Raw genomic sequence first — 14,867 nt, forward strand, 5'->3', positions numbered from 1 at the left:
ATATTTAATAAATATTAAGTTTTTCTTATTAATTGTGGAATCTACTGATAGTCCAACAATTCCTAAGGTAGGGGTGAAGGCAAAAGAATACGGCTCTAGTATACTCTGAATTCTGCTTTAAAGTATGTCAAACATGAATTTTTGTATACATGATTAGCTATAAAGGAACAAAGGAAACAAATCTCATCACATATCAAGCCAAGAGAAAATTATTGTGATGCAAATAAATGAGAAACAAACAAAAATTGTCAAATTGCACTTATAATTCCCAAGCCAGAAACCAAAATTGACCAAATAAACAATTACCATTGTTAAATTTATTTTGCCCAATTGAGCACTGTCTCTCTAATATTTTGGTATTAAATTTTAGTGTTAAATGATGACATATTTAACAAATAATCTTACAGTGTCTACTGCTTAGGGGACTATAACTATAGTGAAAGAGTGAAGAGTTCTATTTTGAGTCAGACAAGCTTGGGTTTAAATCACAATTACTGGTTTTATGAACTTTGGGCAATTATCTTGACCTCCATAAGCTATAGCTTCTAATTTGTAAAATGACCCCTGCTTTGCAAAGTTGTTATAAGGATTGAACAAGATAACACATGGAATATGTTTGGCACTTGCTTACTGGATAGGTGGTAACAATTTTAATAACAGTTTAATAACAGTTATAGTCTGTAATATGTGTAATTGCTAATGTTTGATCTTTTCACTCAAAGTATTAGTATAGGCTAAATATCAAAGTTAGGACCTGAAAAGTGAGTGAATATAATAGACTTTGTACCTGCCCTCAGGGGTTCAACATAAGAGAGGATAAGCAACAACTGGCACACACTATGATGGGGTTAGTGTTGGTAATTCTGAGAGTACCACCTAACTCAGTGTAAGAGTAGGGTAGGAAAAAGTGACATGAGGGTCCAAAAGGATAATCTGGCTGGGGGTGAGTCAGGTGAAACAGTATAGGGTAAAAAAGTATTAGAGACAGAGAGAAGGTGCAGCCACTGTGGAAAACAGTATGGAGATTCCTCAAAAGACTAGGAATAGATTTACCATATGACCCAGGAATCCCGCTCCTGGGCATATATCCCAAAGGAACCCTACTTCAAAATGACACCTGCACCCCAATGTTCTTAACAGCACTATTTACAATAGCCAAGACAAGGAAACAGCCTAAATGTCCATCAACAGATGACTGGATAAAGAAGATGTGGTATATTTATACAATGGAATACTATTCAGCCATAAAAACCGACAACGTAACGCCATTTGCAGCAACATGGATGTTACTGGAGAACCTCATTCTAAGTGAAGTAAGCCAGAAAGAGAAAGAAAAATACCATGTGAGATTGTTCATATACGGAATCTAAAAAAAAAAAAGCATAAATACAAAACAGAAACAGACTCATAGACATAGAATACAAACTTGTGGTTGCCAGGGGGGCAGGGGGTGGGAAGGGACTGGGATTTTAAAATGTAGAATAGATAAACAAGATTGTACTGTGTAGCATAGGGAAATATATACAGGATCTTGTGGTGGCTCACAGCAAAAGAGAATGTGACAATGAATGTACGTATGTTCACGTATAACTGAAAAATTGTGCTCTACACTGGCATTTGACACAACATTGTAAAATGACCATAACTCAATTTAAAAATGTTAAAAAAAAAAAAAAAGATCAGAACCTAGTAAAGCATAGGGGGTTTCAGGAAACCAAAGATCAGTGTAGTTGGCTGGAGAGAGGTGGGAAGTACTCTTACATGAGGCTGGAAAGCTCAGGAACGGTCACTTTTTGCAGGGACTTGTAAGCCATATTAAGAAGTATAGACTGGGAGCAATGGGCATCTCCTGAAAGGTTAGAAAGTGGAGAGAGCTATGACCAGATTTGCATTTTATAAAGACCACTTATCATTATGGGGGAACTAAATTAAGGAGAAGAATATTATTGGAGGGGGCCTGTTTGGAGGCTGCAACAGTAAAACTGAGAGATGACAGAGGTCTGACAACGGGTGGAGGTAGTGGGGATGCAGAGAAGTAGACAAAGATCGAAAGAGTTGGTGATATCCAGTAATCAATTAGGTGTAATAAGGGAGAGGGAGTTTGGGTATCCACTGGCCGGATGGTAGTACTCTTCATGGAGAGTAGCTGCCATTGCATGGGGATCACGGCCCTGAGGGATACATAGCTCAGGACAAGGAAACAGGCAAAAGCTCGAAGGACACTCCCAGTCAGTGCCCAGATGGGACTCCACAAAGTGTTCCCTAAGCATCTGTCTGGTAATGATACAAAAATTCTGAGTGTTTTCTCTTCCATCTTCTTTCCTCCCTGCCCTCTCCCCAGAGAGAGAAGCTGCATCCAAGAGCAAACTGCTTACTTAATTTGTCTTGGGAATAGTCTTGCTTAGCTTATTCTGTCAGAGAATATAACTGACAAAAACGTAGGTATTTATGAAAGGCCTGATTAACTTACATGATGCCAATCAACATTGATCAAGCACCTTATTGATATCAGGTATGTTGGGAACACTATGAGTAATAATAATAATTTATTAAATACTTAAAATTTGCCACACATTGTATTAAGTACTTTACATTTATTATCTCATTTAATAATACTCCCCCTCAAAGTATGAAGTAGATGATTTTATCCCCATTTTTGAGATGAGGAAATTGACAACTGGATGGCCAGGTAAGGTCACACAGTATGTGGCTGAAATTGAGTTAAATAACCCAGTATTTGGCTTCAGAGAATAATCTATTAACCAAAATCATTATCATTGTGGCCTCACATGTCTAAAAACAAATGCTTCAAAAAAGTGTAATAAATGATGAGCACTGATAATTTCCCAAGGCATTAATATAATTTCAATAGTGCCTTGTTGTACATAAGACTTATTATTGAAATTCAGGAATGGAAGCATTAACATATTCAAATGGATTAGGTCTAATAGAGGTCATGAAAGGTAACATTTTGAGTCAATAAGGTATGTCCTAGCACGGAAATTCATATTTAAAGGTTGAAAGTCATCCTTCTAAAATGCAATTGATGTATGTGTGTATGTATATATATATACAAATATATACGTGTATATTTGCATATATATGTATATATTTATGAAAAAGAGTCATCTTTCTAAAAAAATGCATATATATTTATATATAAGTAGAATCATGGCTCATTTGTATCTTCTATTATCTAATACACTCCTTAGCATACGGTAACTGTGGAATACTTGGAGGTAGGTAGGCAAAAGAATAAAGGCTAAAACTGAAAGAACCAAGATGGCAAGGTTACTTTAATATATTTTAGGCTGCATTCCTAATATCGAATAAAGAATCATCCTCTTTGGGGGTATCTGTTTTCAATTTAATTCCACTAAAGGCAGAGTATCTCATGAATTGTGCCTTGCTTTGATGAAGAAAGTACAATATAAGACTAGGGAAGCAATGGAGAGAAACAATTTTGTATGGCTTTATTTCTGACCCAGAAGGAAGACATGGTGAAGAAAAGTACCAAGAAACGTGGGACAATATGGTAACCTATAAAAGAGTATTTGCAGAAAGCCAGGTTTAAAAATGAATAAAAGAAATTGAAATGTAATGGGGATGAATAGAAGGTTTTAATGTTTAATATAAAAATATCAATTGGATGAGAAACAACTGCATTTCAACAGAAATTCCTAGGGAAAAGATAAGGGATTGTTACTTTCTTAGAAGCCCAATAAAAATTGACAGGTGAAACGTCTACCAGAGATAAAAAATAGCAAGAGAAAAATGGAGTCTGGATCATGGGAAATGAAAGTATATTTTCAAGTATGCTCTCATCAGAGCAAGTGTGATGAATACCATGAGATTTATCCAGTTCTATTAAACTGGTTCTTTGAACTGGTGCTATTAAAAAGAGTTAAATAAGGTGGAAAATTTTGATCAGAGTTTCTACTTTTTACCAAATATGTACAAATACACACGTCACAACATAAAATGAGAGAAAAGCACACATATAAGTAGTTATTATAAAATATTATGATACTTTGTAAGATGCCTGAACCTAGAGCATGAATTGTTTATTATCCAAACCCTGTGCCTGGCAACCTGGAAGAAGCCATCCTTTCTGCCTAAGGTCAGGAAGGCTCCATGATCACTGCCTTCAAAGAGCTAAAGTGGTGTTTCTCACACTTGAGAATGCCTGAACTTCAGGCACTGCTCCTGTGGACCTAGTGGCTGCACGCTAATTAAAAAAGCAATGCCTTAGGAGCAAAAAACAGGCCACGAAAGCTTCATTCACCAGTACTCCCTCAACCCACAATGTGCTCTGATATCCTCTATTCTACTTAATTAAAAAATTAAATTACAGGTACAATAAATTGGTTTATCAACTCCTACTGGCTCATGACTCATAATTTGAGAATTACTGCATTAAATTATCTCTAAAGTTTCTACTAACCCAACATTTGAATTTTCAATTAATGCAGTGTTCCGAGATACAAAATGACAGAGAGTATGAAGAAACAGAACTGCCTCCAGTGTTTCAGTGGGTGGTCACTTGTTTATAAAGAAGTCAGAGTTCCTGTCAGCCCAGACCAATACAAACAAAAACGGTGTGAGTATACATCAGGTACAATTTTTACAGAAAAACATTTACTATGAATGATCTTCATAATAAAATAGTTTTCTTTTAAATACATAGTATTTACATAGATAGTATGTAGTAGCTATCAGTCTTCACTGAATATTAACTAAAGGCCTGAAGAGTCAAGACAAAGAAAATCAGATAGGGAAGAATATAGGCAGAAAGAATACAAACCGAGGTTTATATGAAGAGACAAAAGACCTAGAATAGCTAACACAATATTGAAGGAAAAGAACAAAGTCAGGATTGCCACCACCTCAGTAAACAAGACAGTGAGGTACTGGTGAAAGAATAGACAAATAGATAATAGAACAGAAAGCACAGAAATAGACCCACATGAATACAGTCAACTTATCTTTGATAAAGGAGCGAAGGCAGTATTATGAAGTAAAGACAGTCTTTTCCAACAAATGATCCTGGAACAAGTGAACAATTATATGTAATAAATGAATCTAAAAAAAGACCTTACACCATTCACAAAAATTAACCTAAAATGGATCATAGACCTAAATGTAAAATGCAAAAGTATAAAACTCCTAGAATATAACAGAAGAAAATGTAGATGATCTTGGGCAAGGTGATGACTTTTTAGATACAATACCAAAAGCCCAATCCATGAAAGAGAGAAATGATCAACTGGACTTCATTAAAATTGAAAATTCCTGCTCTGTGAAAAACATTGTAAAGAGAGTCAGAGATGGAGAAGGCTGGGAGACTAGGAGAAAATATTTGCAAAAGCAAAGCTGGTAAAGGACTATTACACAAAATATACAAAGAATTCCTAAGACTCAACAGTAAGAAAACAAACATCTTGATCAAAAAAACAGAGCAAAGCCCTTAACAGACACTTCACCAAAGACATACAAGTGACAAAGAAGCATCTGAAAAGATGCTCCACATCATATGGCATCAGGAAAATGCAAATTAAAAAACAGTATGATGCCACTGCACACCTATTAGAATGGCCCAAATCCAGAACACTGACAGTACCAAATGTTGTGAAGCAACAGGAGCTCTTACTTATTGCTGGTGAGAATGTAAACTGTGTAACGACTTCGGAGACGGTTTGGCAAAGTCTTATAAAATAAAACTTACACTTTGCATACTATCCAACAATTGCCCTCCTTGGTATTTACTCAAATGAGTTGAAAACTTGTATTTACACAGAAACCTGTACATGGATGATTACAGCAGCTTTATTCGTAACTGTCAACACTTGGAAGCAATCAAGATGTCCTTCAGCAGGTGAATGGATAAATCAACTGTAGAACATCCAGACAAAGAAATATTATTTAGTACTAAAAGTAAACTATTAAGCCATGAAAAGACATGGAAGAAACTTAAGTGCATATTACTAAGTAAAAGAAGCCAGTCTGAAAAGGCTACATACTATATGACTCCAACTATATGACATTCTGGAAAAGGCAAAACTATAGAGATGGTTAAAGATCAGTGGTTGCCAGGGGTTAATGGAAAGGGAAGGACGAACAGGCAGAGCACAGAGGACTTTTAGGGCCATGAAACTGCTCTGAGTGATACCATGATGGTGGATACATGTCTTAACACATTTGTCCAAACCCATAAAATGTGCAATACCAAGAAAGAACCCTAATGTAAACTATGGACTTTGGGTGATAATGATGCATCAAGTAGATTCAGCAACTGTCACAAATGCCTCTCTGGTGGGTGATAACGGGGGTAGGGGGGTGGATTATGCATGTGTAGGGGCAGAGGATATGTAGGAAATTTCTCTGCCTTCCTGTCAGTTTTCCTGTGAAACTAAAACTTTTCTAAAAAATAAAGTCTTTAAATAAATTTTTTAAAAAATTAGATTATTAACTTAAGGCACCTAACCATTTCTTAGACTTTCACACAGTAAGTAGGAAGTGAAAGTATCTTTTCTAGACATCTTTGGAATTATATTTTATATCCATTAGAATTTTAGCTTAATATTTCTAAATCAGTTGCTACAGACTGAATTGTGTTACCCTCAAATTAGTATGTTAAAGCTCTAACTCCCAATGTGACTGTATTTGGAGATAGGGTAGTGATAAAGGTTAAATGAGGTCATAAGGGTGCGGCCCAAATCCAACAGGGTTGGTGCACTTACATGAAGAGTAGGAGAGGCCAGAGCTCTCTCTCTCTCCACACATACATTGAGTAAAGGCTATGTGAGGACACAATGAGAAGGCAGCTATTTGCAACCCAAAGGAGAGAGATCTCACCAGACACTGACCCTCCTAGAAACTTGATCTTGGACTTTCCAGTCTCCAGAAATGTGAGAAAATAAATTTTGGTTGTTTGAGCCCCTCAGTGTGTGATATATTCATATGGCAGCCTGGAAGAGTAACACGCAAGTCAACATGATTTTAATTGGAAGAAATACATAGAGTATTTCTTGTTGTTAAATTCTCTTCCATGTAAGTGAGCTAGTGTGATGCAATGTAAGATGTACAGAATTTATAAACAAAGACTGTAAGTGCAGTTCTCACTATACTCCTTTATTAGTTTTATGACCTTAAGATTGTTAAGCTAGTTTTCTTATCTGAAAAGTTAGACTAATCACACATCCTTTTGACATTATTACAAGGATTAAGTCAGATGATGCATTTTCATATCTTGGATCATTCATTCATTCATCATCTAACAAATATCCAACCTGGGATGAGAAAACTTACATATACAATATATTATTCTTCAATTTATTAATCATCTCTCTGGATTTAAATTTTTGGTTCCTCAATGAAATTACATTATATATGATGGCAAAAATATTCTACATGGAGAATATACAATCATAAATACAGGCAATATAATACATGTATATACATATATCTTTATACCCACCCGCATCTATAAAATCTTACCTCTTTGCTTTCTTCCAGATCTGATTCACTACTGAAGTCCTCTGTGTTTAAATTTTCAAAGTCAGACTCTCCTACAGCAATTGGTACAGTCACTGTAAGACTGGGATTGTTTATGAATGACATGTAGTCACTTTCATCAATGATGTATTTTTCAACACTGCTGCCAGTTCCTATTCCACTTGTGGTACCATTTACATCTTTAAGATAGTCAAGATCTTTCCCAATTTCTGTTGTATGATTGGACATACAACTGTCTTTCTTGTTGTTTAGATCATCAAGTGGCTTAATTTCATCTAAAATCTTTTGTTTTCTAACGAAGGACTGTTGAATAAATTCATATATCTTTCTCTTCACAAAAGCTATTCCCTTGTGCATCCTATCCACGGCAATTTGGAGATTGTTCATTTCATTATCATCATCAGTGGCTGCAAGGTTGTCTGCACTAAATGAGCTCAGAAGCAAGGCCAAAAAGAGGTTCAGGACCTTAAAAAATAATACAAACAGGATTACAATTTCACCTCAGTGTAAAGAAGAGCTGATTTGAGATCACTTATTCCTCAAAGCGTAGAAGAAACTGTAAGTTCCAACAACTAGATGAGAAAGAAACACCACAGCATAGTGATTAGAAGTTGGGTGATCTGAATTTGTTGTCTACCTCAATAGATACTTCACGATTCATCCATGGGCAAGACATGATTTCTGCTGGTCTCAAGTTCTCCTACTTATAAAATGAAGATACTGAATGAACTGACCTAAGATTTAACTAAGATAAAAATTGTATGACTGTAAGAAGCAAGATTCATACATGGACAAATTCATTAGTGTTTAAAATTATGCATTTACATGCATTTCATAGTTTCTTTTATGATAAACAGAGATATTAAATTGAATATTGATTGAAAAATAACCATTATAACCCAGGATGAGAATTATGGGCTTACCACAGGCATCAACACTTGTTTTCTTGGTCTACTGTACTTCTCATACCCTACTGTTGACTAATTAGCACAACTATTTATAAACAATTGCTAATATTTCCATTAGACTGGCACATTAATGCACATACCTTTTGAAATATATATTTCTACCCTATAAACAGTCATATTCCAGACGTAGAGTGGGAAATATCAGGCATCATTAGCTAACTTTTGTTTTGATGTAGAGTCACTAGAAAATTGACTAACCCAGGTTGGCTCATCCATCTGCCATACGACATAGAGTGACTGAATGCAAATGTACAAGGAAATAGGGTAAAAACTAGGAACATTTAAAAGCACCACTTTTTTGTCCTATACTGTCAAGTAAGATTGGGCTTTTTCTGAATTTCTTCTCTAGATGTCTCTCTTCCTTGAATTTGAACTTGTAAAATGTTCCCAGTGTATCCTTCTAGGCCTGATTTCAATATGATATTCTTCTGGAATTCACATAATAAATAAGATAAAATGACTGGCAAGATGGAGGTGAGTATGAAAACTGTAGAGTCACTATTACATGGCTGTGTTGTCAAAGTGAGACTATAAGCATAGCCAAGGTAAGAGACTTTTAAAATTAATAATCGTAGTCTTTGTTTTGGACAAAATGGTCATCATTTCATTATGCTCTTAACCCATTTCTGAAATACGTATCTTAAACGGGTACATACCACTAGGTTTCCAATCACCATGACCATCATGAAGACAGTGAGGCACATGGCTTGACCGGCAACCTCCATGCAGTCCCACATGGTCTCTATCCATTCTCCACACAGAACCCGGAACACAATCAGGAAGGAGTGGAAGAAGTCATGCATGTGCCAGCGTGGGAGTTTACACTCGCTGTTGATCTTGCAGACACAATCTTTGTAGCTTTTACCAAAAAGTTGCATGCCAACCACGGCGAAAATGAAGACGATGATGGCCAACACCAAGGTTAGATTTCCCAGAGCTCCCACCGAATTGCCAATGATCTTTATTAGCATATTTAATGTTGGCCAAGATTTTGCCAACTTGAAAACTCGGAGCTGGAAAATAAAACAATAATATATATTATTATGATCCATCTTATTAGCATCACATATATCGAGGTTTACCAAGAAATGATGATTAAAATTGAATCTCTTACAACATCTGCTCTGCAGATGTTACAACTATGTATGGTGATGGATATTAACTGGACTTATTATGGTGATTATTTTGCAGTATATACAATATGAATTATTATGTTATATGCCGGAAACTAATATAATGTTATATCAATTATACCTCAACAAGAAAAATATATATAACAAAAGACACTTAATAAAACAAAAAGCTAGTGAATATCCTGGACCACTACTGACTGCAGAATTTATATTCTACCAATCTTGGTTGGGGAAATATGCTAAAAAAGCCAACTTCTATTCTTGCACTTTGTCTTCCAGACTTTTAAATCCCTCTTTCTCTGGACCTTCACTAATTAGAAATGACTTGGGGCCATCGCTTGGTCATAGTACACACTCCTAAGCAAAAGGCACGGAAAGCAGGCTGTCTGGATGTCTTTGGGTCAGTGCTTGGCTCTTCTCCAAGATACAATTCCTGATTTATTTATCAGAGGCAGAGAGCTGTGAGCAAATGCTGCACTTCACCAAACAAGAAGTAAAGGTCTTCCCTTCAGGAGTGTCTGATCTAAAAAACCTTTCTTCTTTCTTTCTTTCTTTTTTTTTTTTAAAGAGAATCTCTTACATCTGCCCTGCCCTTGAACACTTTCAGGGTCATGGCTCATTTTTGCACCCCCAGGAAGAATCTGATTCTTCCATATTTTAACCATGTAGATCAGTTTCCCTGAGAGTGAATTTTAATGATTACTTGGGGACCAACTGTCCTTAATTTGTTTTGTGACAGAGGTTCTAATGCATACCAGGGTTGATACTAATATTAACATCTGAATCTCAGTGATCTCTGCTCAAAGATATTAATTTGTCAATAGCATGCAAAGCAACATCACATTGAGCCCTACTCTAAGTAAAGTGTCTGCTATTCATAGTGCTCCTCTGGAGCACTGGCATAGCTAGATGCATCTACAGTTATTTAAAAATGTAGAATACTTCCCATGACTTTGTAATTCTTTCCCTGATTTGCAAGGACATATATGTGAATCAATGGAGATGTTAAGTAACCCTAAAGATTTCTCTCCTCTGATGTTGGGAAGGAGAATGTTTTCCAGAGGTATAATTAGAGAGTTTCTACATGCACGTCTTGTATCTGATTGTCATCCACTGCTATAAAGGGGTGTTTATAATTTCAAGTTACCATTAAAATGTGACACATTTCCATTAAAAATATTTTCTTAGGATCAGAAATATTTACTGTAGTCATCTGTAGAACAAGAATTAGAATGGCAACTGAGTAATACGTTAAACTTTACTTGCCTATGCTTTTTGCAATGGTTTTTTCTAAATAAGTTTTGACAATGCAAATGCTACACAAAAACTTAAAATGTTGATGGATGTGTGGTAAAACCTCTGATACAAGAACCCTGAGTATTGGATAGGTTTGTGTCTTTGCTGCCCTTTTGTTTTGTTTTTTTACCAATCGGAATGAACGGAGAACAGATAATCCTTCCACGTTGGCCAGACCAAGTTCTACCAGGCTAAGCGTTACAATAAAACCATCAAAGATATTCCAGCCTTCTTGGAAATAATAGTAAGGATCCATGGCAATAATTTTCAGAAACATTTCTGCTGTAAAGATCCCAGTGAAAACCTAAGATCAAAACAAAATTATTCTAATTCCATCAGATAACGATAAAGGAGAATGACATAATATTTGCTCTTAGAACAAAATATACTAGTAATGATTCTATTACTGGCTTACATTTGCATAGTAATTTATAGTTGATGAAAAGCTCTCACATACATTGTTTCATTTTATCCTCACAGAAATTCTACTAAGCACATAATGCAGGTATTGTAACTATTACTTTACTGATGAGGAACTTGGTCTCCAGATAGGTGCAATGGCTTGCCCGATGTCACACAATTAGAAAATGGCAAAACTAGGATTTGAGAGTGAATCTATTTTTACCCAGTGTTCTTTCCATTACATCAAATTGTATTTTCCTCCAGACTTTACACCGCACAGGTACTGACAAGATTTGCCCATAAACAGTTTTATTCACCTATAAGCGTACTCACATTTCCTTCAAATCAAATAGTTATCACTACACATGTGTATCTATTATTATAATATGTGCATTACTATTATCATTATTTGTTAAACACATGTAAAAATAATTTACTCCCATAGTACAAATACTAGAATTACTATAATTCAGGGTGTTTTGCATGTTTTGCTTTCCATCATCAAAAACCTTAAACCTCAAAACAAGTATTAAGGAAAATGCATACATTCCTTTAGAGCCCTCTTTCTTTCTGAAAATAAAAGCTAATATTCCTAAGTTGCATCAACAAACACTTTAATAACTTATGTTTTTTAGGCACAGCAGAGAAAAAGAATTAAGTAGCAACCTGCACCAAAAAATGCCCTTGCTAATCGTATAACACACAAAATGTACTAGAGATTTTCAATATTTTCTGGTTTGATACAGAATAGATGGACTAAACAATACATGTCCTACCTAGATCCTGGAAGTGGAAAAGCTGGAGACATTTTTGAGTTGTTAAATTATTGCTTACAATGATGATGACTAAGCAAGATAAAAAGATCTATAATTTTATTTTAGCCTTCTGCAGGTGGAGAAATGTGATAACATCATTTCAAAAAGTGTGTCCTTAAACTATGAACTGCTTCTGCATCTTGAAATAGTTACAAATATCAATAATGACTTTTCAAGTAGTACTGCAGGCCTGTGCCTAGTGCTCTTTTTTCCAGTTTTTGCTTTGCTGTTATTTTTGGCAAAAAGTAGGGTATAGCCAGCTGGATGTAATTCCCATTTTGGGGGAGCCAGTGGGTAGGAAGGGTGGTGGAAAGATTGCTATCAGCTGCTAAATGCAAACAGTTTGTCAAACAGAAAACTTGAAGACTGAACACATTTACCTTCCAATATGCTTACCAAGTTTCCTACTGTAAGCACATTATTAAAATGGTCCGTCATGGGATAGTGCTCCATGGCCATGAAGAGGGTATTTAAGACAATGCAGATGGTGATGGCCAGGTCAACAAATGGGTCCATCACGACCAGGTTGACAATATGTTTCACTTTTAACCAATATGGTGAACAGTCCCAGATTAAGAATATGTTGGAAAACTTATACCAACAGGGTGGGCATTTCTGCCTGGATTCTTCAAGCTCTAGATTAAAAAAAATCATCAAAAGATATTTTTCCACATGTATATTTCTTACAGATCCACTAGCCTTCTTTTCAGTAATCAACCCATTTCCATTTGCTATAGTCAACCTCTTTTGAACTTGATTTAAAAAACACTGTAGAATTTAATCTTTAGACCCCCCCCCAAATATATCTTCAGACATAAACACAGAACAGAGATAGCAAAGAATGGTTTGTTTCTCTTATACATTGATACTGTGGTTCCACACTTGGCCTTAAGTTAAGGGAATGGTCCTTTTAAGGAAGTCTCAATAGGAACATGGGTTGGGGTAGTGTAGATACTGTGTGTAATCCTATGTTGATGTTTGGGGTGCTGTCATCCTCAGGCTATAAGAGATAGGGCAGAGATCGATGTGAGCCAAGAATCTTCTTTTTCATTCATTTTTATTTTGTGAGAATGACCTACTTCTCCCCTCCAATCTTGAGAGTATTTAGGAAGATAGAGGTCCTAAGCTGTGGTATATATAAACACAGCCATAAAAAAGAATGAAATCTTGCCATTTGGGACAATATGGATTGCCAAGTGAAATAAGTCAGAGAAAGACAAATACCATATGATTTCACTTATATGTGGAATCCAATAAATAAAATAAGCAAACAAAGCAAAATTCATACATACAGAGAACAGCTTGGTGGTTGCCAGAGGGAAGTGGTGTTGGGAAGTGGGCAAAATGGGTGGAGATCAAGAGATACAAATTTCTAGTTATAAAATGAAGTCATGGAGATAGAATGTACAGCATAGGGACTATTGTCAATAACGTTGTATTGCAGATTTGAAAGTTACTAAGGAAGTAAATCTTAAAAGTTGTCATCACACACACACAAATTGTAATTCCATATGGTGACAGATGATAACCAGACTGACTGTGGTAATCATTTTGCAAAGTATACAAATGTTGAATCATTATGTTGTATACCTGAAATTAATACTGTGTTGTGTATCAATTATACTTCAATAAAAAAGATTTGTTTCCCTAAAATAAAGAGAAATCCTAATCTAAGTGGAACAGAAGAGAGGGTCACTATGAATAATGGGATTAGAAACCCCTAACAAAACACTTTATTCTGCATTTCCAAGGAATTCTGCCACACAAAGGATGCATTCTTTAGCATTCCAGTATTTCAGAGTTGAGGTAACTTTTTTAAAGCTTCTAGACTATAGGGGTAGGTGTAACAAGTAACTCTAAAATAAAACCTATCATATTCTCTTTACAATATACTCCTTCCAACCCACAGAGACATTTGTTTCAAATGAGACAATGTAAGTTCAGTGAAAATAACTGAGATGGACAAGAAATTTGTTACAAACCTTCTACTGTATTTGTTAAAATGCTGGCTATACTCATTGCTCTTTGCCTTTGGGAAGGATCTTCTAGAAAGTCCATGGAAACATGAAAAGAACTTGACCTTCTCTTTCTCATTTCAGTTTCGGTGGTTGTTCCCTGTAAAGAAAATGCTAATATATTAAAGGATTAACTTGAGCAGTATGATAAGCAAACAACCAATGTGACACAATGAATTTCATGAGACGCATGCATCATGCACGTTCATATTTAATTCGTGATGGCAGATATTGCTGACTTATTGTATCATTAACCTGGAATGTCCAAACTGTTAACCATTTACTCATACAGCAAAAACTGAGGGATATTTTTCACTGAATACTTAATTTTCTGAGACATAATATAATTTGGATATAGTTGATAAATCTCTTGAGAGACATATTTTAACAATTATATACTAATAGTAAAAATGAATAACTTGAAAAGTCATCTAAGTGACCAAGGCATTTTATTTTGAGAAGGTAGCCCTTTATTTAAAAAATTATACAAATAATTACAACACATGTAGCTGCCATCTCATTTTCTGGACACAAGACATAGATGGTCACTGACAACACAGACTGTATGTTACAAAAAGACAACACATGCTGCATGGACAACAGTTTCATCCAGGGTACCAAAGCAATAAGTCATCTAATTCTGACTTAGTCATGCCTCATCATGCTGATATATTTCCAAGTCTCATCAGAGGCAGCATGTGTTTAGAAATTCCTCATCTGGGT

At 35.5% G+C, this 14,867-nt stretch overlaps 1 protein-coding gene across 1 annotated transcript in view; it reads right to left on the reverse strand.

Moving 5' to 3' along the window:
• Nucleotides 1-14,867, reverse strand: part of LOC102511300 (sodium channel protein type 1 subunit alpha) — a 135,330-nt gene that overhangs the window by 33,254 nt on the left and 87,209 nt on the right. The window contains exons 13-17 of the mRNA XM_032479612.1: nucleotides 14,112-14,244; nucleotides 12,526-12,764; nucleotides 11,043-11,216; nucleotides 9,140-9,496; nucleotides 7,498-7,980 (exon numbers count right to left, since the gene is read on the reverse strand). Of these exons, the coding sequence (XP_032335503.1) occupies nucleotides 7,498-7,980; nucleotides 9,140-9,496; nucleotides 11,043-11,216; nucleotides 12,526-12,764; nucleotides 14,112-14,244 (1,386 nt within the window). The remainder of the gene's footprint in view (nucleotides 1-7,497; nucleotides 7,981-9,139; nucleotides 9,497-11,042; nucleotides 11,217-12,525; nucleotides 12,765-14,111; nucleotides 14,245-14,867) is intronic.

This window comes from Camelus ferus, chromosome 5 (genome assembly GCF_009834535.1).
Source record: "Camelus ferus isolate YT-003-E chromosome 5, BCGSAC_Cfer_1.0, whole genome shotgun sequence".
NCBI classification, from domain to species: Eukaryota; Metazoa; Chordata; class Mammalia; order Artiodactyla; family Camelidae; genus Camelus; species Camelus ferus.